Here is a 23,848-nt window from a genome sequence, read left to right as displayed (position 1 = left end):
GATATCAAAAATAATTTTTAAAAAATAAAAAAAATTATTAATATATATTTAAACACAAAAATTATTTAAAAAACAACCGTTAGTATATACTACCAAACATTCTTTTATTAAACCCGCGTACCATCAAATCTAAATCGAATATTAAAACAGTCATAAATTTAACTTTTAACTGTGATTACAATTTACAATAACTATTTGTATTATTTACAAATGTACCGCAGGCCACCTATCTTGTTAACTATTCAATAACAAAACGCGGCAAGCTCTCCTTCACTACTTTACATGCTAACTTAAACTTGAGTTTAACACTGTAGCCTAGCACCCAATGGTCATCTATTTGAATTATTTCTCTCCTGATCTCCTTCGATCCTCTCCATTGCAAGAGCCCTGTGACAGTATGCAATTCAACTTTCTAAAAAAAACTCTATTCGATGCTCGTCCCTCCTTGGAACGGAGAAAGGTACAATAGCTTTACTCGCGATGCTTTCTCTGTTTTTTTTTTTTTGTCAAACCCAAATTCCGGAATTCTAACATGGTTCGTCACTCATATTTTATTTGATGACGAACTAGTGTTTGTTATTGTAAATTTCGTAATGGCCAAGCACTTTCTGTTACTATCATTGAAATCATTTGTAATGTCGCAGTGTGGAGGTCGGTCTTACGTTCTTGGTGAATGCTGATATTTTTCCATTATTGACTCGATCATGTGCTTGCTTGTTATTTGACAAACTGGTAATTGGATCATTTTATTTTATTTTTTTCACCCTTTTTTCATTTTCATTTATAGGGAACTTTTATCTTGCACAATAACTACTTGGATTGTATCCTCTTTCATCATTGAGTTAGTGATTTTGAGTCCGTTTGAAGGAATGGGCTAAATGCTCAATTCGGATTCCAATCTTTGAATTCGATAATAATTTTGATGCTGGAACTGTTGCAAAAAAGATTATAAATTTTGTGATGGGTATCTTACGTTTCCCTCTCTCATATATACAAATCTTTACAAATATTATAATTCCATATCAGTACCAGCTTAATATGCTGTCACGTTTAATGGAGCACCTGAACAGAAACTTAAATAAGAAGAATGTTCCTTGGGCATAGTGCAGTCATCTTACATGGCTTGTGTTTTTGTAGGAGGTTGGTGGAAAGGTCCAGGAGAAGTTCCCGAAAGATGCAGACCTTATTGTTGCATGCCAGAGAGGATTGAGGTGAACTCTTAGCTTAATAACTGGCGATATCAATCTATCAATATGCATTTGTAGGAGTAAATTTGTCATTTTATGTTTGCACTGATTCTTATAATTCCAGAAGAATCATTTTATTGTAGTTACATGTCAAGCAGGACTGTTATACAATATGTTGACTGCACAATGTAATTTATCACTGAGTCAGACATGCGACTGTTTGATTTTATGTAACTAAGATGGATATACGATACCACTCAAACATTTCAATCTGATTCATTTCATAGACTTGAGCTTTATAGCATCTTATGCAATAATTTTATTTGAAGGAGTGAACTTTTGGCTTCAAATAACTTGGGTAACTGTGAGAACTTCTTGATATTCTCTGGATGTCCAAGCAATAGTAAACACATTGATTGGATGATCAAGATGAGAATTCCTTTCTTTTCTAATGCAACATAAGGAAACCATGAGATGGACACTGATATATATTGAAACTCGATGGCTTTAAGAGAATTGGTGGGCAATTCTTTTCTTTGGCTAATCAAGTAAAGAAATGTTTAATGATTCAAAACAAGGATTTTGTCAGTGAAGGCCCTCAACCTTGTAAGTTTGCTGGAATTGATGGGGTTTCAGAATTCCTGGGGCATGCCTCGTCTTTACTACCTTTTAGTATTTAACTTTGCAGGGAAAAAGTTTGTGTTACCATTGAATACATAAGTTTTTTCCATGATGTTTTCATGCCCAAATATGTGGAAAATACATCCATGACTTTCCATGAACATGAATGATCAAATTCCAGTAAATACTTGTAAGTTAAATTGGCTTTATTACTTTGATCCATGTAACTTTGAGTATATCTGCTTGTAGGCAGGCTTCCATGTGGGACTCGTTCTTTTCCTGTTAAGAAATTCCTAGGATGCACTTTAGGTTGACAGATGAATGTCTTTGGCCATATAAATTTTCAAGCTGTTAACTTATATTTGACGTTTCCATTTTTTGAATTTATAGCTAATTCCCCTATGACTTTCAGTTGGACAGATCAACAAAGGGCTGCTGCTGTCAAAGAAGGTTGGGGTTATCTATTATTGTTCTCTGCTCGTCTGGTAATCATAGTGTTTTCCTTCCATTTTTTTTCCTGTAAAATCATCTGCAAAGTCCAGTTTTTAGATTAGTAGGATATTAATGTCTTTGTTTCCAGCACAGGTTGGAGTATTTCTTGTTGCAGATGCCTTGTTTATTGGTGCTCAGCAAGTAGATCGTGTATTCAGGATATAAGATCACATTGAGTTGAGCTTGAAGGCAGTTGATTGATTCACCAGAGAGCATGTCTTTGCGTTCTTAGTGACATATGAGATTGAATGGTATCCCAATTTTTAAACCAAGAGTAGTTTAGAATGCCCAAGCACATACCTCCATATCATGTCTTTAATGTTCAATCCTGTTGTATCTAGGCATGGGTTTCTTCCTTGTAAGATGATGTATATGCTCTGAATTATGTCTCTCTATAATCAATATCCATAAACAGTTCTCAATGTCATGGATGGTGCTTCCTTTCTTTTTTGAAATGTCAAGCTATCTGGTTCCAAGGCAAAGCAGATCAGGCATCTACTTGCTGCATCGTAGACATTCGTTTGGTATGAACCCCTTTGTCTTTATCCCATTTGTTGAGCCAAAGAATGCATTTGATGAAGGAAAATGGTTTTTTTTTCTTATTTATTTATTTATCTGACATGAGGAAATGAGTATTTTGTCCTTGCAGTATTATGATTGATTGAACCTCAATGGTGACACAACTTATAACTGATTCTAGTGTCCGAGTTCCAGCAGCAAGGACTAAGGCAGGAGTTAAGTTGCACCGAAGTTCTGCTTTCTTCTTACAAGCAAACCACAAGTAGTAACTTTTATTCGGAAAGAAAATTACAGATTGTAGTTGACAGACTAATAAAATCCTGACACTTCTTGAGTCAATCGAAGTGTGGTTTTGCAATGACATGCAGGGGAACTGTCCTGTGCACTGAGATGCCAAAAGCTTCTGTATTGTCTATATCCTTTGCTTCGAGACCAGGAGGAAGCTTCCAATCAAAGCTGTGGAGGAGTTGAGCTAAAGCAATTTCAACGGTTGCGACTCCAAATGTGATGGCTGGGCAGCTTCTTCTACCCGCTCCAAATGGTATCAGCTCAAAATCTTGCCCCTTGAAATCTATACCGCTGCCCATAAATCTTTCCGGTTCAAATGTTTCAGGATTTTCCCACAGTTCTGGATCCCTCCCCATTCCCCAGACATTGACATAAATCCGAGTTTTAGCTGGAATGTTGTAGCCATCAATTACAACATCTTCTAAAGATTCCCTTGGGACTAAAACTGGAGCGGCAGGATGTAACCGGAAGATCTCTTTGATAACAGCTTTCATGTAGTTCAGCCGGGGCAGATCACTCTCTTGCACCACTCTTCTGTCTCCGACAACACTTCGTACTTCAGCTTGTGCTTTCTCCATGACATGAGGATTCATGATAAGCTCTGTCATTGCCCAATCAAGGGTTATGAAGTTGGTATCTGTTCCTGCAGCAAACATGTCCTGCAACAATAGAGCAATAATTATACCCTTTAGTTGTAAATTGTGTGCAAATGAACTCATCTACAAGTAATTTGATGCTTGGAGCACTGAAGTTGAAGCCTTGAAGGTATAACTAGACCAATAAAATCTTCACTGACCAAGATGACAGCTTTAATGTTATCCATGGTGAGAGGGATTTCAGAAGATCCATCCTTCTGAATATCAAGTAGAACGTCAACAAGGTCCTTCTTCTCCTCTTGTTTTCCCTTAGAACTGCGGTGCTCAGCTATCACCTCATCGAAGAACTGATCAAACCGTCTGAAGGTGTACTGGAGTTTTGATTTCATTCCAGTCAGACTGTGCACAAACTCCATCGAAGGAAAGTAGTCTCCAAGACTGAATCCTCCAAGCAATGCTTGAAAATCGTCAAGCATCTTTTGGAACCCGTGCCGATCATACTCTCCTCCTCCAGAGAAATCCCTTCCTAGCGCAATCCGACAAAGAACATCATTGGCATATAGTGCAATCATCGAGCTTAGATTGGTGATGCCAGGATAAGATTCTGCAATCCGACGAATCAAGCGAGCAACTTCTTCTTCTCTAACAAAGCTGTACCACTGGACACGCTTGGCGCTGAGCAGCTCAAGTATGCAAATTTTCCTTATATTCCTCCAGTAAGCACCATAAGGAGCAAAAGCAATATCAGTGCAACCATAGAACAAGTGTTTGGCTGAAAAGAGCTGCGGACGGCTAGAGAGTACAAGATCATGAGTTTTCAGGACTTCTTTTGCCAATCCAGCTGATGAAATCACTACAGTTGGGATCTCCCCAAGCTGTAAGAAAATGATGGGACCATACTTTTTGGCAAGCCCTCGGAGAGAGATGTGAGGCATATTACCAAGCTGGTGAAGGTTACCAATGATTGGCAATTTTGCAGGGCTTGGTGGGAGATTGAGCTTCCTCTTTTTCAGCTTCTCCTTCATGAGAAACTTGAGCACTACTACTAGAAAAATAGTTAAAACGAACAAGGCAGGTTTGGAGCATTCTTTCAGCCATTGTAGTAAAGCCATTGATGGATCTTTTCCCTTGACAATTCAACTGGTTTGTAGTGTCAATACCACAAATTAAACAGAGACAGACCCCTTTATAGGAACTGATATGAGTGAAGTTTTGCAAGAAACAAATCCCTATCCTCGGTAGAGTGGATGTGCTACTTGCTCTCAAACACGATTTATTCGTTTGGAACGTGAGCAGGGTAGACTAGTCAGTTGCAGGCGCGCTACTGCGAGGAATTTTTCATTCATATTACTGAAGTTAGTAAAGATTAGCGGGTAAACATGGGATCTATCGACCCGGCCTCTAATAAATCAAGCTGGCTTTCATAGTAAACCATGTAGGAGAGGTTCGATTTTTTTTCTTAAAAAAATTAAAAATGATGTGGATTTAATTTATTTTATTACACAATATTGAAATAAGGTTATTAAACTCGATGAGAATTATAATTTAAATCATGGATTAGACAAGTTAAACTAATTTGACTCGGGTTAATTTAATATTTTTTTCTTGAAGAAATATTGAAATAATGATGTTTTGGATTGATATAAATTAAATTAGGTTAACTCGTTTAACCTATAACTTTGAATATGACTATCACTGAGTTTAACATTTTTAATTGTTGTCTTAGAGCGTGTTTGGTAATGTAGTTGTGACTGCTTTTCAAATAATTTTTCGTACCAAAATACATGCCAATGATTTTTTTTTATTTTTAAAAAATTATTTTTGACATCAGCACATCAAAACAATCCAAAACATATAAATCATATTAAATTTTAACAAAAAAAATTTAATTTTTTTTAAAAATACAGTCACAACCGCAGCCGCAGCCGCAGTCGCTTTCCCAAACAAGTCCTTAGCCTTTTCCATATGAAGTAATCATCAACTTGGGCTTGGCTATTCTTGTCCAGTTGTGCTCGTTGCCTCCTTTACATATATTTTTTTATCAATACTCTTAAATTAATTATTTATCAATCTGAATTTGAATCCCTTATAATTAATTGAATGATCCATTATTTAAATGGAAAAAACATGTCATTTCACTAAGATGATATTTAAGAGTATAGTAGTAGTTGTTTTTCAAAATATTTTTTATTTGAAAATACATTAAAATAATATTTTTTATTTTTTAAAAATAATTTCCAATAACATCACATTGAAATAATCTAAAAATATTAAAAAAAATTCAAATTTTCCCCATCCCCCATTTTAACGTAATGCCAAACGATAACACCTCTTCAGTTTAAAGATTTTAAAATTAAGTGAGTGTTATATATATATAAACAGCCTCTGCAGTTTTTATGGGGTGTTTGGGATCCAATTTGCATTTTCTGATACATAAAATATCACCCCATTTTCATAAGGTGAGATAGAATTTTATGCGCATTAGATTCTCACTTGTGATAATGCAAGAAACAGAGTATAAACGTAATATATATCCACTCATTGAGAGCTTCAAAAAGTCTATAAGGTGATGGAAATTGAAGGTAGAAATTTGTCTGATAGCTTCGCATTCCAATTCGTGCACGTCAGTGTTATAATCAGCGAACGAATGGCGATTCACAGCCTCTGGAAATCTTGCATTTGACTGATGGTACAATCATTTTAAGGTGATTATTCCAAGGAAAATGATTTCTCGTTGGAAAGTTTTACAACCTTTCTTGGTTTTTTCCCGTCTCCAGTAATATTATAATTAAGGTGGAGAATAATGACTTCCAAAACACTGAACATCGCTCATTTCTCACTTCATCAGTATCTCATTGAATAAAATAATATATATAAAGCTCTCAGGAAAGGCCATGTTGGACAAATCTCATGGAGAAATATTGTTGGAACTTGGAAAGCTTCAACAATGGCGTCAAGGGGAGTTGCATTGCCACTTCTGTATGTATTTTCTTAAAATGATTGCATTCTCTTATTACTTAGAATTTGAACTCTCTTTTTTCTTTTTTATCTTTGCCTCTTATACTCTCACCTTCATTTTTGGGTGGTATTTCTTGTAATTTGTTTAACGACAAGTTTCGACAAAAATTGCATGTGGGTTGTTTTCATCAATTACATTTTGAACTTTGCCAGCCATTACTAGCCCAACAATTGTTGATTTTGGTGTCAAATAGTTTATCATGTAAGAGGCATATTGATGGTGATTCCTAATCTTCAAATTGTTAGAAAAAAAAAAGAGATTGAACCTTGAAATATAATTGATTTTAAAAAAAAATTAATTTGGAGTTTTGATTTTTTTTCTTTTTATTAATTAAAATGAGTTTTATAGTTGAAAATGGTTTCTTAAGAGCTTGATGAATGATCTTTGAAGTATTTGTGGTTAAAAATGGTGAAAGAATTGAGTTTTGAGAGCAAAAATTAATTATTTATGTAAGAAGAAATGTCGTGTTTCAAATTAAGTTTAGCTTAAAAGACATCATTTTCAAGTGAAATAAAATTTAATTCGAGCAAACATACATAATTTTAAAGGGTGTTTGGGAGTGTAGGCCGCCAGAGGAAGGTTGTTTCTGTTTGTTGATGACATTGAATGCATTTATCCTCATTATGCTTAAGAAGGGACATCATCAGGAAGCCATAGCTAGCTAGTATGAGTTATTTGCAACAGCGAACACGTCCAATATACTATTTGTCGATTGTCTTGTTTGCAGTCCTAGAATTTGAAGCCAAGAGAGCTGAACTACCGAGAACCTTTTAGCGGCCTGCTGTGGTTCAGGCTTGTAGCTATTTGGTTTGTCTTTTATCTGTAGACCTTTACCTATCGACTATTCTGCAAGTGCCTGATGCCTATGTCGATTTTGAGACTAAAATAAAGTGTGCTTGACTGGTTTTTTTGCCCTGGTACAAGTACCCGTGTTTTTTTTCTGCTGCAGTTGCATTTCCAGGAGCATCTTTTGACAACTCAATATTGCTGTCTTGCATTTTATTTTTTTTAACAAATCCAATTATTTCCATGGCTCGAGTTTTATGAGACTTCATAGCATTTTTAAGCTGATGCACCTAGATCCGCCTTTGGTTCAGGTTTTGCTGGAAGGACTCCCTCCAAATGCACTTAACGAAGATACAGAGCGCTTCCTGTCTGGCTGTGAATTTGTGAATTTGTTCCATCCTCTATCAGGAAGCTTGTAAAGTTACTGTAGTAGTTTGCTTTCAAGTTAAACTGTTATAGAATTGCTAGAATTTCTTAAGTTCATTGCTTGAAATATTACTGCAGGTATCCAGATCCCGTTATGTCTGCAGGAACAAAGAATCCCACCACTTTTGAAGAATAAACAGATCCCACTACTTTCTGAAGAAAAAAGAGATCCCATTAGAATGGCTACAGTGCTCTTTTCTACACGGACTGAGGCGATGAATGCCTTAATTAATTAAAAAGAATCGAGGCTTCTGTCCCATTAATCAAATCTCGGTGCGGGTTCTCCATTAAAGGATTCTTGCCTGAAACACAGCATAATTTATTAACATAGTGGAGGTCATGTTTTTATGGAAGCATTGAATATTTTTGACGTTTCAGTTATCATGAAGGAATACAAGCTGGCAGCTATTGCAATTTCTTTTTTTTTTTCTCCCACGACTTTTAGATGGGAATTGGCAGCTCTCTGGTGGCTCTTTAGAGCACAAAAGGTTGGTTGTCATTCCATGTGCAGCAAATGGTTGGCACCAACCATTGACTATTGGCAGCCACCATTGTTGAATGAGCTGGAGTTTGGCAGCCACCAATGTTGACAACAAAGCAAGAAGAGCTGCCATGAAATGCCTATAAATAGAGGCATTATGTGAGAGCAAAATGTGAGAGTTGTGAGAGTGAGGAAAAACATGAAGTGAAGAGAAAGAGGAGCTGCTGCCATGGGCAGCAGCCCTGCTGCCATATGCAGCTGAGTGTGTGAGTTGAGAGATCTTCCTCCATGTATTTATTGTATCCTTTCTCTATCCCTAAATAATATAAACTCTCTCCCATGGATGTAGGCGAATTTGCCGAACCACGTAAAATATTGTGTCAGTGTGCTTCCCCTCTGTTGAGCAACTATCAGTACATCACCGGTCGGAATTCCCAACAATTGGTATCAGAGCACATGGTTTAAAGGGGTGTTTGATTTTTGCTCAAAAATGAAAGTTGTCAAAATTGTGTTTTGACCATACCACTGTGTAGAGGAGGAAGAGACGAAGCCACTGTTGAAAACCGCGTCGAAATCGGACGTCAGAAACCTCCGCACGCGCCGTCACGCTCCGGCGAGGAGACTGCCCACGCGCACAGACGCGCGCCATGCGTCACACGCGTCTTCTTCACCCGGATGAGCTGACCCGACCCGAATACCAGACGACCCGACCCACGTGCCAGACCCGGATAAAGATGACGCCATCATGACGTAATCATGACGCCAGTACACACAGTCAGCATGCATGTCAGCGCCCAGTCAGCAGACACGTCAGCGTCCAGTCAGCATGCCATGTCAGCAACCAGTCAGCAGACACGTCATCGTCCAGTCATCAGACACGTCAGCACGGGGGACCCACTGCCACGTCACCAGATGCGAGCCGAGCCGAGTTGAGCCGAGCCGTAAGCCGCAAGCCGAGGGACAGGATCCAGTGTAGCTGATCCTACGTGCAACCGGATCTGAGATTGAATCTGAGCCGTTGATCAGGCCAGAATTGTTTTGATCAAATCTTAGCCTTCTGAAGTGCGATTTGAACGATTTCAGACTTGTTTCCAGCTAATTTGATCGTTCTGGATGCAATGGTACGGTCCGATCGTTGAGATTTGAGACCAAAAGTGGTGGTGGTGAATTAACAAAAAAGATTGCCCGATCTGGAGGTATCTGAAGGGCATCATGGTGGTCGATGGAGATGAAGAAGAAATCGCACATGTTTACCCAATTGCATGTGCTGAACTGCTAAGTGGGGAGAATTTTAATTGCCTTGAGGGAAGGCAAAATTGGGACACTCTAGACACCCGATCATGTGGATAATTTGAGATGAAGAGTGGAAATTGATGAAGACCAATCTTGACGTATCTAAGAACTGGTAGTCTCGCCAGATGTTGAGAAAGCATGTATTAAACCAGTATATTCCAGATCACTTATAAAGGAAAGCCGCAACAAAGCTAGCAAATGGTTGTATATACGGAAAGACAGTACGATGGATAGATATGGCCTAAGAAGTTCTGTCTAGGAGGTTGGGTTTTAAGCGGGACCAGTGTGACCCCTCCAATCTTTCCTGGGAACTTGCTTAGTGGAAGGATTATCCATACGGTATTATTTTCGTATATATAGCAGTTTGTAATGAAACGATTGAAGACTAGCAAGATGACGGCACAAGGGAACAATTGGGTTCCGAAGGTTCAAGGATCTGATGAAGTGGTGATTTCTCCAATGAAGTTAGATTCGGTGACTGTGATTTCTCGAGGGAGAATTGATGAAGACCCTAATAATGGAAGAGAAATACAGTAAGGGGATAAAGATTGGCACCCTATTTTGACTTGGACAGATGTTGTGACAGGATGAGCTGCTGTCAAACATAAGCAAGGAATAGGGAAAAATCTGGAGAACAGAAATTGCACGAGGGCACACGGAGATTGTGCAGGGGTACCCGTAGGATCCAACGAGGTACTATTTTGAGACAACAGGTGCAAGGAGAAGAAGTGTTCCCAGACGAAGCTCAGAGCAGAGACTGTTAAAGTTTGTACAACAGGAAGTCTCTTATGCTCTTGATGAAGACAACAAGCGAAGACCTTTCAATGCATGCAAGGATGGAAAGAGAGCTGTTGCAGAGGCACCTAATTGAGGGGGTGCAAACGCCTATGATAAAAGGCGACCGCCTATGACGAAAGGCGAAGACACCAAAGAGAGTTGGTGTAGGTGGAGTTGTCAAGCAGAAAGGCATAGAAGCTCCAAACATAGAAATCGAGGTGGAGGATTGCGAGGAGTATACCGCAAGTTTCTCTTTCTATGTGATTAGTGGCAGCTATCTCTTCCATAGTGCACATGGTGGTAGAGAATTCTGGAGCCACTTTGAAGCATCTCAGCTGAAGGAGGATGCGACCGCCCCATGACAACTGGCGAAGACACCTTACAAAAAGTGTGAGGGCCATGATAGGAGCCCGGATCAGATCGCCCCATGACAACGGGCGAAGACACTTTAGAGAAGGTGTGTGGGTTATAATATGAGCCCAGTTCAGAACGCCCCAGAGCCAATGTGATGGCTAGATATTAGTGGACAGGTGTATAGCCAATGAAGTGGCTATGATGAGTATGGAGACAAATGCAGGATTGACTTTCATGGATATTGCCCCCATGCTAAAGATCAATGAGCTAAAAGACATTTGCCTTGGACAAAAAGTGTGTGACTTGTGGAGCATTAAGACGCGACTGCTATGAAGAAGCAGAAGGGCATGCGCAAGTTCCGAGAACGAGTTGACTCTTGTCAAGGTGGTGAGCTCGATAATGGCATTGTAATACTCAGAGTATGAAGACAGATATGGATCAACCTTGATGGGCTGCCCCTATGGTTAAAGGTGGAGAGCTACCTGGACTCTTACGACTAAGAGCGAGAGACTCACGGAGAAGTAAGGCGTGGTTCCTAGGGTGGAACAGAGGGCAGGCGCAACTCCTGGATGAGTAGACTCTTAGAAGAGTGGTGAGCTCGTGATCATATTGAGATACTCAGATAATGACTGTCGCACTTGGAAAAAGAAATTTCTGTTTGAGGGGGTGTTGTAAGCCTTGATGAATCATTTCGGACCGAGCATGGTTGATACGCTCGAAGGGGAATGCTGTGTTCCAGAGATAAGCGTTAATACTCTTCAGATGTGAAGTGGCAGACCATCTGGTTGTAGTGATTCTTTTGTGTGAGAAAAGGTGTGCTTTGGTAACTCTGATGTTTGAAAGGTTTAGCGAGTACCTGTAAACTCGGTCACAGATGCTCTCGGAATGGTAAGCTTGGAAAAGCTGCAAGATGCAAGCCTGTGCTGAAGAAACAAGAGGACAGTTGCCCCACATGAATGGCAAAGGGGGTGATTGTTAGGTTGGTTGCCATTGCATGTGCAGCAAATGGTTGGCACCAACCATTGACTATTGGCAGCCACCATTGTTGAATGAGCTGGAGTTTGGCAGCCACCAATGTTGACAACAAAGCAAGAAGAGCTGTCATGAAATGCCTATAAATAGAGGCATTATGTGAGAGCAAAATGTGAGAGTTGTGAGAGTGAGGAAAAACATGAAGTGAAGAGAAAGAGGAGCTGCTGCCATGGGCAGCAGCCCTGCTGCCATATGCAGCTGAGTGTGTGAGTTGAGAGAGTTGAGTGATCCTCCTCCATGTATTTATTGTATCCTTTCTTTATCCCTAAATAATATAAACTCTTTCCCGTGGATGTAGGCGAATTTGCCGAACCACGTAAAATATTGTGTCAGTGTGCTTCCCCTCCGTTGAGCAACTATCAGTACATCACCGGTCGGAATTCCCAACACTCTGGTGGCTCTTTAGAGCACAAAATCGGATGTTCTTTCTCCATTCCTGCAAGAAAAATTTTCTTTATCCTTTTGTTTTGCAAACCCTATATACCATCCATGAAAATTCGCTTAATCCTGGATAATCCTATTTTTCTGGGATATTAGTTGCCATTAAACTCTTTCAAAAATTATGAAAAAAAAAACTTTTTTGCTTCGTAGTTTCTCTTTTCTACAGGCATTTGATAAAATCATCTCCCAAAATTTTGTCTGCGACAAACAAATAAAACTAATACTTTTTATATTTCCCAAATTTAACAGGGAGCTGGCTCAGCTATACTTTTTCTCGTTGGAAGTGCTCAAATTAGACACCATGTGATTTGCTCTGCTATATTGGAATTGAAGGGCGTGTCCCAGGTGATGATTTCAAAATTCTAAAACAAATCCACTTTAATCCTCAAACTTTTCATATTATAACTTTTTACATTTATTAATTTTTTTTCTTATTTAAAAGAGAAGACAGAAAAATTACTAGAGAAAGATCACTAAATTCCTACAATTAGGAGAGAAACATTTCGTTGCTAATGATTATGGTCACCAAAATAATTGATATTTATATTAAATGATTTTATTTAATGAAAAGAGGAGTTCAACTTAGATATTTTTTTTATCTTAAAAATGTCTAAAAACATATTTGAGCTCAGATTTTTTTTATTTCGGGTTTTAGGATAATTTTCTAGATATTTTAGGCTATGAATAGATTTATGAAGATGCCAGAAATGTTTTCTAGATATTTTAAGTAAAAAATAATTTAAAAAATAGATTTTTAAATAAAAAAAATTCAGTCTTGATTTTCCAACCATTGTGGTGACTGGAATTTGAGCAAAGTCAAACAACATGTTAGCTGACTTTTTTTTTCAAAAAACATTGGAGCATATGATATTTTAAAAAATAAACCAGCGTGCGGGCCCTCCTAAATAGGCCAGGTCCAACAACGTCCTAACCTCTTTTTTTTTTTCATTTTGCCTTAAAAAACAATCATGCTTTTTTTTATATGTGTTTTTTTAATTTATATTTAAAATAATATCCTTTATCTCTTATTTTTTATATTTTTTTAAAAGTGATTTTTTTAAAGTATTTTGTAGGTATTTAATTTTTGAAGAAATCTTTCCAATTCATATATATCATGTTTTATACAATTGAAATTTATTTATAAAAAAAAATTTATTTTTTGATAGTATTTATAATAAGTGCAACATTGCGAGATATTTAATTTCCTTTTTTATTTTATATATGTATTTATTTCTACTACCGTTTGATTAAATAAAAAATAATATTAATAAACAAATTCATTGAATATAATTGAGTAAATGAACTGTATTACGAGATTAAATATCTTAATCTTCATTGTCTCTCAACTTTTCTATATATATATATAATTATCATTAATAACTTTTTTTTTGACACATATTATTCTTAATTTATTTAATTAGAATTATACATAAATGTTTTAATTTATACTTGATATTTTCATATAAAAAAATATTGAAAAGGCCTATATTTTATTTTTTTGAAAAAAAAATGTTTGACTTATTATTAAAAAAATATCTGATTCGCGGCAGAATGCAAGTATGATAGCTAGTTTTTCTCAATAGCTCGAGCTTTTATTGCAACCTCCGATCTTAGTATAGGTGCATGATTAATAAAAGTATATTTGACAGTGTGGTAGCGGTTGCTTTTCAAATAACTTTTCGTGTCGAAATGCATGTAAATGATGTTTTTTTATTTTTAAAAAATTATTTTTAACATCAGTACATCAAAACGATCAAAAATATACAAATTATATTAAATTTTAGTAAAACATTGTTTTTAAATTTTTTGGGAACGCGGTGCCCAAACAGTGCAAACCGCGTTCCCAAACGGTTTTTTAGTGGTTGAATTGTAATTTTATTATTATTTTTAATTTTTTTTATTATTTTAAAATTTTTATATCGTTTTAATATATTAATATAAAAATAAATTTTTAAATAAATTTTTAAGAAAAAAAACTTTTTTTAAAAAATTGGGAAACAGCTGTTTAAAATAATTCTGTCAATGAGTAAAAAAAGAATTAAAAAAAAAAAGAATTGGGGAATGATATTATGTTATCCAACTATCAAATGAACGGTTACGATCAAGTCTTTTGACCTGCGTGTTTGTAACGCTTCGAAATTATTGTCATGGTCAACAAAAGCTATCTCAACTCAACCACGGTTAAATCCTAACTGTAGCCACCAAACAGAACCGTGGAATCAACAAACACATGTCAGACTCAAATCCACGGATAAAATCAACCCACGTTGTCGGTCAGTTCTCCTCCTACCTTCATCCCACGTTATTTATTATTCACATTAAAACAAGGGTTAGCTAGAATTCTCTCTGCACCAAAAATCGTGAAAATTTCTCTGAATTTCTCTTCGATCATGGAGTTGGAACACGTGACCGTCTTTCCCATAACGCACCTGGATCGACCAAGGAAGAGAGCGCGTTTTGGATGGGATGTGCCTCAGGTATTATCAGCGTTTGACCTTTTCAATCTTAATTTGATAGATCTGATGTATTTTAATAGTTTTTGAATAGATCAGATCTTGAATTTAGTCTCGGTTCGTTTTCTTTTTTAAAGATTTGGATCTTGGACTTTTGATTTTTGATCTGTTTCGATTTGTTTTTATTTGCTTACGATTGTAGTTTTGCAGATCTTTGTTACAATTGATTATTTTTGTATATGGCTTATAATTATTTATTATAATGTATTTAATTGTTAATAATTTTGTTTTTAGTATGATGAGAATTTCTGTAATTTTTTTTATAGAAATTCAGAGAAATTTGCGTTTATTTTATAACTAATTAGTCAGATTATAAATGGGTTTAAGAGTTATGGATAATCAATTTTATAAGATTTGTTTTTCAATCCAGATTTCTGTTCAATTATGCAAGAAATATGATATGATATGATATGCATTTTGTTTTTATATTTTGTTACTCTCACAAATGAGTTTTTGGCAAATAGTGAAAGGGGATGCCGAGGGTGTATGAAGGTATCAGGTGAAAACTTTTGATTTTAATATATTGAGTGGTACATAAATGGATGGCTGTGTGTAGGCCCAGGTAGGAATATTTTGTGGACAAGAGGTTGGAAATGTAGCAAGCTATGCATCTTCAGGAGCAATCTCAGACCATACTAGTTCTCTGTTTGTAAAAGGAGTGGCTCGAAATGGTTCTCCCCCATGGAGGGAAGATGACAAGGATGGTCATTACATGTTTGCGCTTGGAGATAATTTAACTTCCCGCTGTAATTACACTTTACCACCCATAACTTATAAACAATGAATATGCTTATATATGAAGTCCTCAAGTTGCAAACCTTTTTGCTACTGGTGGGACTTTGAGGACCATTTTTCCACCAATTATGGATATAATAGCATTAGTCTATTAGTTAATTTGACTTTGATTACTTTGTTGTATTGAAGTCCTATCAAGGAATAGGCTCTTCTGATATAGTGAGAACTTTACATGATCCCAAGTTGTTGGAATTCTCATTCCATAGTTGCTAGCTAGTACTCTTGTCTTTGGAGATATTAGAAGTAATTCTACTGAGATTTTATCTTGACAGGTTACTTGTGATAGTCTCTAACCAAGTTTTGTTTTTTGTTCTCTCTTGCTTCTACTGTTGCAGACAAGATACACAGCAAAATGGGAGAAGGTATGCCCTGTCACCGATTTGCATTCCTTGTTGTAGTTTTCCTTCATCAGACATTGTGGCTTTATACTATCTGTTCCTTGTATAGGCACCTTCGGTCAGGTTTTGGAATGCTGGGACAGAGAAAGAAAGGAAATGGTCGCCATCAAAATTGTACGTGGCATCAAGAAATATAGGGAAGCAGCTATGATAGAAATTGAAGTGCTGCAAAATCTTGGTAAACATGATAAAGGGAGCAACCGGTGAGTTTCCCTGATCTGTCCTAACCTGCTCTATTGCCATTGCTGGCCATATGACCTGCTTTCTTATGCTTCTGTGTCAATGGTTAAATGGGTTTATTCCTTGCAGTTGTGTGCAAATACGGAACTGGTTTGACTATCGTAACCATATTTGTATTGTAAGTATATATGATTAGTTTGTGATGGATTAATTTCCCCAATTCACAAATAACTTGGGGGTTAAAACTTGTGGGTGAATGTAAATGGTTTTAACAGGTATTTGAGAAGCTTGGACCAAGCTTATACGATTTTCTTCGCAAAAACAATTATCGCTCATTTCCCATTGATCTTGTCCGTGAGATTGGCCGACAACTGTTGGAATGTGTAGCATGTGTGTAGTAATTACTTTAGCTAGTTTCTTTTTATGCATTGTTTTTCTTTTTTCTTTCCTTTCTTTTTTCTGTCTTTTTATAATATTAATGTTTAGTTCTTAACTATGATGGAGATGCATACTAATGTATTTCTGACTTAGGCAAATTTTTGGCTGTCATTTGTCTCTCTTTAGAGTAGCTTGTTGGATTGTTAGGTTAAATTGAGTAAGGGTTTTCTTATGATTCATTTACTCATGTTGGTTCTGCCCTTCAAAACTTGCAGTTATGCATGACCTGCGTATGATACATACTGATTTGAAGCCTGAGAACATACTCCTAGTTTCTTCTGACTATGTAAAAGTTCCTGATTACAAGGTAATGCTTAGCTTCTTGACTTGTTATTTTATGTTTTGCTCTTGATGTGTTTTGTAGTTTCCATGTGGCATTTGCTTTGTCCTTCTCCAATTCTTTCTGGATGACTTGACTTATTAAGGTCATTTACATATGTTGCTTTGCACAGAACTCATCTCGTTCACCAAAGGACATTTCCTACTATAAAAGAGTCCCAAAATCAAGTGCCATTAAGGTAATTGATTTTGGTAGCACAACTTATGAGCGACAAGATCAGAATTACATTGTATCAACACGGCATTATCGTGCACCAGAAGTTATTCTTGGTAATTCTTGGTCTTATTTTCTCTGTTTTTTCCTTTCCTTTACCTTTCCTTGTTTTGAAATTACAACTTCCTATTATTATTATTGCAGGACTTGGATGGAGTTATCCTTGTGATATATGGAGTGTTGGTTGCATCTTGGTGGAGTTATGCACTGTATGTTTCTGTACCTGTACTTAGCTTTTCTTGTTTTCTACTGTGCGCACTACAATGGCTAAATGCAAATGATTTGTTACAACTTTGCATATGTTGAACAGGGTGAGGCTTTATTCCAAACACATGAAAATTTGGAACATCTTGCAATGATGGAACGTGTGCTTGGTCCTATGCCACAGCATATACTGAAGAGAGTGGAGTAAGTTATATGTATATCTATACATTGATATATGATCACATGTTATCACTTAAGCTTTCAGCTCTAAACCTTTTCTTCTGCTTTCATAGTCGACATGCAGGGAAGTATGTCAGAAGGGGTAGACTGGACTGGCCAGAGGGAGCTGCATCAAGAGAAAGCATGAAAGCTGTTTTGAAGCTACCCCGACTTCAGGTTTATTTTTCCCCATGTATTTTGCGTAATTGCTAAGAATGTTGTTCTTTAATTTGTTCTATTCTTACCATCTCTTTCCTGCATTTTTTCGCAGAATCTAGTAATGCAACATGTGGACCAGTCTGCTGGAGATCTTATACATCTCCTGCAAGGACTGCTTAGATATGATCCCTTGGACAGGTTAACAGCTCGAGAAGCTCTGAGACATCCCTTCTTAGCAAAAGTTCAGCAAAGGAGGTGAGGAATCCAGCTGGTCATGCCAAGAGATGAGGGCCTGTGATTGTGTGTGCTGTATTGTTGCTTTTTTGGGGCTGTGGCCACGAATCCAGCTGGCAATGGTGAAGTTCTTACGTTAAGAATCTGCGTTGCCTATTTTACCCCAACCATTGGAGAGGTAGGCATCTGTGAATATCTGTGGCATAAATTTCAGGCACCTCTGCATAAATGTCAGGAACCGCTGCTGAGCGTCTTGCGTAATGTGCTGCTTGCTGGGTTGGGTTTGAATGTATTGTTAGAAGTTGCTAACCCACTCCCAAGAGTGTACAGTAGGGAAATCTTGTTAAGAATTATTAATAGAATGTTGATTTGGAAGCAGTCCGTCCAATTCTTTTACCCTTTTTTCTTGATTAAACAAGTTCCATTCGTTTTATTTTCCTTTTTAGTGGTTGCCTTTGATGCAGTTTTATTCTGTCAATTCTGAATGATCATTTTCACAAGTTAAAAAAGGCTTTGTTCATTATCAGGAAATTGTTTCCTTTTTATATATCAATCATGAATCAGGATATTAGAAATCAAGAATCTGGTGAATATTATAGATTTATTTTATCTAACCACCGGTGACTAATGCAATTAGGTACAAAAACGTATGCTAGACGGTTGTTGCAATTTAAAAGATTACAAATTATATCAGGATTAAGTTTGTGCAATTATACTATAATTGTTTCAGATAATTTGCATGGAATTATAATTTCATGTTTAAAAGAATAATCATATAAATAGTTCATCTAGTAGGGTTGCTCAGTAAGTAATTAATGAAATTATATAAATAGTTTATCTAGTAGGGAAAACCTATTAATTTCTAGGGGTTTTCTTTTAAGAAGGTCGCACACAGATCTCTAAGGGCTTACCTCGAAGAAAAAGTCAAATATAAAATGAAGAAAATGAAATTTTTGATAAACACAAAATGATAATATATATATATATATATTCACATAGTATTTCTGTCATACTCATTAATTTTTTTTTAAAATAAGCATAGAGAGTAACTAATAGAATATCTCTAGTTATTCTATTAATACTATAAAATTTCTCCATTTAATATCACTTTTTATTATTATTTTTATTACCAATATTTACAACTTCTCTTTCACATTTTATAGCCATTTTATAGCTTTATTGTATCTTTATTTTATTTTCTATTCTTCTAGTGTTTGTTATTTTTGGCATTATTCTAAATTTGTTAGGATCAAAATTAAAATTCCATATCTATTTATTTTGCGAGGCTGTTATATATATACCAGCTTAAGTTTCAAATTATTGTTTCCCTCCTACGAAAGAAATAATGAAGAGCAAATAGCATATTCATCAAGGAATCAATGATCATTTGACAAGTTGATGATCAATCTCTAAGACTTTCTTTATGTGTTGCTACCGATATCATAACAGTTTTTTTAAAAAAAAAGAAAATAACATATATCTGAAATCTTTGTTTTTTTTTTTTGAAAAAAAAAACTAGTTTAAAGAGTCTTTGCTAAGTATTATAGTCGGTAGGAATTTTGATTGGTCTATAAAGATTATATAGTATAAAATTAATTATAAAAAAATAAAAGATATTATCACCTCTGAAGCATAATACTTAGTGTATTGATTCAAGTTGTACCACTAATGTTTCTAATACAATAGAGGAATTCCTTTCAATCCAAACCACAAGTAGGCTGCTATTTAAATATCAGGAGTTGACTAGAAAATTTTCAGAATTATTTTTAGATATTCACCAATCTTAAATGTATTTTTCACCATAATACGTGAATTGTGGAAAACTATTTTGCCTTCTAGGATAAGTAAATCTTGTCAGGGTATCTACATGGTCCCTTTTCCATAAGAATTTATCTGGGCATGCAAGCCCATAATAAATTCAAAATATCAGATATATATTGTAAGTGTATATACTTAACATGAGCCATATACTGACCATCGATTAAAAACTTATCAAAAACTTTAAACCATATGAAAACCACACAATGCAACTTACCTCAGGTAAATTTCATTACATGTGCTAGTATCTTCCCTAACCATAACCAGTCTCTTACCCTAGAATTTCTTATAAAACTAGTATACCCGGGTCTCCTAGTGACTCTGAACCAAACAACCAGGTAAAAACTCCTTGACCCTCGATGCCGCTTGCCTACGTGCGACAATATCTATACAAAAAAATGGATGTAATTAATTTTTTTTTACCATCCGCTTTGCATGCAAAATGAATGTAATGAAGCCACCGATGTGCGTCGTGACGAAACCGTGAACACACCAATTCCGATTCTCCACACTGGAGTGTGATCATCGCACGAAATGTTTGAACATCGCGTGCTGCATATATGCCGCTCACCCAACCTCTAAGACGTACGGCGGTCTGAAATCCTTCCACACCACTACGGCCTTTCAACCTGGAAGCTCTCTTTCTTTCATATATTTTTAGCTTTTTTTTTGCGCCATGTGCAAAAAATCATGCAACCTATATGGTATAAATGAATTATTTGTTAATAAATAAAAAATAAAATTGAATAAAAAAATTAAACAATTTTATCTTGATTTTAATTTTATCTAGTTACAGTGTGATTTTCCCAAACGCTTACTGCAAAAAGCATGGTAGCTTGTGTCCGAGATACCCTGTTGCTGGCTAGTCCTCCTGCAGAACAGACAAATTAGCTTGGTAATTAAGATACGATCTTCATCATATTTTATTTGAAGGGCCCATTTTTTTATATAAAAAAAATTATCTCGTTGACTTTTGAATGCTAAGTACCAGATCACTACGTACCAAACTAAAATCATCATCGTGAATCATGTACCTTAAGACCTATTTCATATATCAGAGTCCAGCTGTACATGCCTCTGTTTTGAATTTCTTAATGCTGATGGTGGCAAGTTGGAAGTGGCTTTATGATATTAGGTTCAGTATCAGTTGATTTATCAAGCTGGAAATGATATTTTGTAATCAGATTAATGCATCTCTGATCAAGCAATTGGGAATTTGTTAAATTTCTAGATAATGCATGCTGCTTGAAGTCTACTATTTTAATGTCTAGTTGGAGTCCGTTCCTCTAATGTGAACTGTAAAATACATGTTACTATTACCATCTTCATATCAATTTTTAGTCCATAGGAGAAACGTGTAAAGATCTCAAGAGGCAGGCAGTTCTATTTTCTGATCAATCATATATGAAAAGCTGCTGTGTTGTTAGTTTTATAGGAAGAAAGAATGGATCCTTCGATTTTTTTGCACCAGAATTGGCTAGAATTGGATAGAACAATCTTGTTCACTGTCCTGGTTCTTCCATTTCTGGCTTTCTGCACCATTTATTTCATCAAGTCCATTCAAACAGACAAGCTCAACTTACCTCCATCCCCATTGAAGCTGCCAGTGATAGGAAATCTTCACCAGGTAGGCAGGCTCCCCCATAGGTCACTCCGTACCCTGTCTGAGAAGTATGGACCTTTAATGCTCTTACACCTTGGCAGTTCTCCTGCTCTCATTGTTTCCTCAGCAGAGACAGCCAAAGAGATCTTGAAGACACATGACAAAGCTTTCTTGGATAAACCTCAAACAAGGGTTGGAGATGCTCTCTTTTATGGAAGCAGTGACATAGCATTTTGTTCTTATGGTAACTATTGGAGACAAGCGAAAAAAGTATGTGTCCTTGAACTCCTGAGCCAAAGAAGGGTGCGGGCATTTCAATTCGCCAGGGAAGAAGAAGTGGAGAAAATGGTTGAGAAAATACACATTTCATGCCTCCGTAAAGTTGCCATTGATGTTGGTGCGGCGTTTTTAACCATCTCTAATGACATACTATCTAGATCTGCTTTTGGAAGAACATATGAAGAAGTAGATGGTCAGCAGTTGGGAGAATTGTGGAGGACGGCTATGGACCTGGTTGGAGAGTTTTGCTTTAAAGACTTGATTCCCTTGTTGGGTTGGATGGATGTTATTACTGGTTTAGTTTCTAAACTGAAGAGGACTTCCAAAGCACTTGATGCTTTTCTTGATCAAGTGATTGAAGAACATTTGGTTTCCAGGACTGAAGATGACATATCTAATAAGAAAGACTTGGTAGATATTCTACTTCATATTCAGAAGAATGGAATGGCCGACATTGATCTCAGTCGAGACAACCTCAAAGCAATCCTCATGGTCTCTCCCTCTCTCCTCTCTCTGTGTGTTTTTCTGTGATTGCTCACCTTCTGCTGAAACTTGATTCTTTTTTAAATACAGGATATGTTTCTTGGAGCAACAGATACTACTGCAACCACCATGGAATGGGCAATGGCAGAACTAGTGAATAATCCAAGTGCAATGAAGAAAGTCCAAGAAGAAGTAAGAGGTGTTGTCGGAGAAAAATCCAAGGTCGAAGAAATTGATATCGATCAAATGGACTTCTTAAAGTGTATTGTGAAAGAGACTCTGAGGTTACATCCGCCTCTCTTTATTGGCCGGAGAACATCTGCAAGTCTTGAATTGGAAGGCTATCACATCCCTGCCAATTTGAAAGTGATGATCAATTCGTGGGCGATTCAACGTGACCCCAAATTATGGGATAGTCCTGAAGAGTTTATCCCAGAGAGATTTGCAAATAAATCAGTTGATTTTAAAGGCCAAAACCACCAGTTCATTCCTTTTGGTGCTGGCAGAAGGGGTTGCCCTGGAATTGCATTTGCAGTTGTAGAAGTTGAATATGTTCTAGCAAATATCTTGTATTGGTTTGACTGGGAGTTTCCTGAAGGCATCACCGCAGAGGATTTAGATATGAGTGAGGTGTTTACACCAGTTATTCGTAAGAAATCACCTCTTCGTCTTGTTCCTGTAGCCCACTTTCAAAAAACGATCAGCAACTGATACGAGGTTATGTTCTTATTATCAATCTTTCTTTCCCAATCTATGATGACTGCACAATTTATGAACCATATCGACAACTTGATGTTTTCTCTCCCAAATTTGTAAGAGGATTCTTAATAACCTGGCTGGGAACCAGAAGCCTTGTGAATTTCTCAACATTAGCTTTTAGAACAGGAAGCATTGCTATAAAACTAAGACAAGACTAATTAATCTAGAATAGGATGTTTTTTAATCCTTGCATGTCCCCTTTTTGCAGGTAGAGACATCATTTGCTTCACTGTTCCTTAAGTTTCAGTGTGCTAGTTTCCAACAAAGCGTCAGACGCAACATACGGCTTGACAAACCGATCCTAGGTGATCATTAACAAATACTCTAAATCGTAAGGCGAAAACTCTATGCAATTGCGCTGTGGAGTACATGATTTTACTTACGATGTTAAAGATGGGTGATATGATGCTCAATCCACCAAAGTTCAGGCTGGTAAGTTGAAATTTTATCATGCTGAACTATGAAAAAAATATTAATTTTAAAGTTTGTGTAAAATAATTACGAAGATATTTTATATAGTGCCTATGAACAACAAAATTTCTTGCATTTGTACTTGTGCGTATAGGCTAAGATATTGTTAAATAGTGTGTAATGGGTTAGATGCATCTTGCAAACAAAGGAATGGGGATATATTATTATATGGTGAGACTAAACGCACAAGCAAAAAAAAATAAAAAAAAAATCATGTTATAAGATCCAATAAACTCTTTAAAATCATTTTATACTAACTTCAAAATTAACATATATATAAATATATTCGCCATGATGAAATTCCAGACTTACCAGCACAAACTATGTTTTACTGAACAATGAAAAATAAGAAAAATTCTAAAACAGCAATTTTTTAGAATAATTTGGACACTATTACAACCTCGGCTAGCACTAGCTAGCTAACCTTATA

General features: G+C 36.4%; 4 protein-coding genes across 9 annotated transcripts; 3 read left to right on the top strand and 1 right to left on the bottom strand.

Annotated features, from left to right (window-relative positions):
- Positions 1–274: 274 nt before the first annotated feature.
- Positions 275–4,898, top strand: LOC133678279 (rhodanese-like domain-containing protein 11, chloroplastic). Of its 5 annotated transcripts, none has more exons than XR_009835944.1 (7): positions 275–460; positions 645–732; positions 1,138–1,211; positions 2,221–2,293; positions 2,394–2,551; positions 2,716–3,360; positions 3,433–4,898. XR_009835944.1 is itself a non-coding variant. In XM_062100561.1 (6 exons), exons 1-5 carry the CDS (start codon positions 432–434, stop codon positions 2,463–2,465), a joined length of 336 nt encoding a protein of 111 aa, XP_061956545.1. In that variant the 5' UTR covers positions 277–431; the 3' UTR covers positions 2,466–3,360; positions 3,433–4,898. The 5 variants fall into 5 exon arrangements, 3 of the variants coding, with proteins under 3 accessions (XP_061956545.1, XP_061956542.1, XP_061956544.1); XR_009835943.1 differs by having other exon boundaries at positions 2,394–2,824; positions 2,950–3,360; XM_062100561.1 differs by having other exon boundaries at positions 277–460; positions 2,394–3,360.
- On the bottom strand, positions 3,058–4,815 carry LOC133678278 (cytochrome P450 71AP13-like). Its single transcript, XM_062100557.1, has 2 exons — positions 3,904–4,815; positions 3,058–3,766 (listed from the first exon to the last, which is right to left on the bottom strand). Exons 1-2 carry the CDS (start codon positions 4,813–4,815, stop codon positions 3,155–3,157), a joined length of 1,524 nt encoding a protein of 507 aa, XP_061956541.1. The 3' UTR covers positions 3,058–3,154.
- Positions 4,899–14,568: 9,670 nt separating the features above from the next.
- LOC133678060 (serine/threonine-protein kinase AFC2-like) lies at positions 14,569–18,438 on the top strand. 2 transcript variants are annotated; one of them, XM_062100232.1, is made up of 12 exons: positions 14,569–14,789; positions 15,382–15,571; positions 15,956–15,982; positions 16,068–16,221; positions 16,328–16,376; positions 16,474–16,588; positions 16,852–16,943; positions 17,089–17,245; positions 17,334–17,398; positions 17,500–17,597; positions 17,687–17,789; positions 17,884–18,438. In XM_062100232.1, exons 1-12 carry the CDS (start codon positions 14,703–14,705, stop codon positions 18,028–18,030), a joined length of 1,284 nt encoding a protein of 427 aa, XP_061956216.1. In that variant the 5' UTR covers positions 14,569–14,702; the 3' UTR covers positions 18,031–18,438. The 2 variants fall into 2 exon arrangements, with proteins under 2 accessions (XP_061956216.1, XP_061956217.1); XM_062100233.1 differs by lacking the exon at positions 15,382–15,571 and having other exon boundaries at positions 14,614–14,789.
- A 2,484-nt stretch (positions 18,439–20,922) lies between these two features.
- On the top strand, positions 20,923–23,493 carry LOC133678255 (cytochrome P450 71A1-like). Its single transcript, XM_062100520.1, has 3 exons — positions 20,923–22,197; positions 22,279–22,905; positions 23,156–23,493. The coding sequence occupies exons 1-2, from the start codon at positions 21,268–21,270 to the stop codon at positions 22,897–22,899; spliced, it is 1,551 nt and encodes a 516-aa protein (XP_061956504.1). The 5' UTR covers positions 20,923–21,267; the 3' UTR covers positions 22,900–22,905; positions 23,156–23,493.
- Positions 23,494–23,848: the final 355 nt, after the last annotated feature.

Source organism: Populus nigra, chromosome 18 (assembly GCF_951802175.1).
Source record: "Populus nigra chromosome 18, ddPopNigr1.1, whole genome shotgun sequence".
NCBI lineage: Eukaryota > Viridiplantae > Streptophyta > Magnoliopsida > Malpighiales > Salicaceae > Populus > Populus nigra.
Note: the sequence above shows the minus strand (reverse complement) of the source record. Positions and strands in the feature narration are given on the sequence as shown.

Bases quoted from the DNA above. Each gene is read 5' to 3' on its own strand.
- LOC133678279 (XM_062100558.1), top strand. From the start codon at position 326: ATGGTCATCTATTTGAATTATTTCTCTCCTGATCTCCTTCGATCCTCT. The intron at 461-1,137 runs GTACAATAGCTT...GTGTTTTTGTAG, and splicing joins CCTCCTTGGAACGGAGAAAG to GAGGTTGGTGGAAAGGTCCA. The intron at 2,294-2,393 runs GTAATCATAGTG...TTTCCAGCACAG, and splicing joins TATTGTTCTCTGCTCGTCTG to GTTGGAGTATTTCTTGTTGC.
- LOC133678278 (XM_062100557.1), bottom strand. From the start codon at position 4,815: ATGGCTTTACTACAATGGCTGAAAGAATGCTCCAAACCTGCCTTGTTC. The intron at 3,767-3,903 runs GTCAGTGAAGAT...CTATTGTTGCAG, and splicing joins ACATTAAAGCTGTCATCTTG to GACATGTTTGCTGCAGGAAC.
- LOC133678060 (XM_062100232.1), top strand. From the start codon at position 14,703: ATGGAGTTGGAACACGTGACCGTCTTTCCCATAACGCACCTGGATCGA. The intron at 17,246-17,333 runs GTAATTCTTGGT...TTATTATTGCAG, and splicing joins TGCACCAGAAGTTATTCTTG to GACTTGGATGGAGTTATCCT. The intron at 17,790-17,883 runs GTTTATTTTTCC...ATTTTTTCGCAG, and splicing joins TGAAGCTACCCCGACTTCAG to AATCTAGTAATGCAACATGT.
- LOC133678255 (XM_062100520.1), top strand. From the start codon at position 21,268: ATGGATCCTTCGATTTTTTTGCACCAGAATTGGCTAGAATTGGATAGA. The intron at 22,198-22,278 runs GTCTCTCCCTCT...TTTTAAATACAG, and splicing joins ACCTCAAAGCAATCCTCATG to GATATGTTTCTTGGAGCAAC.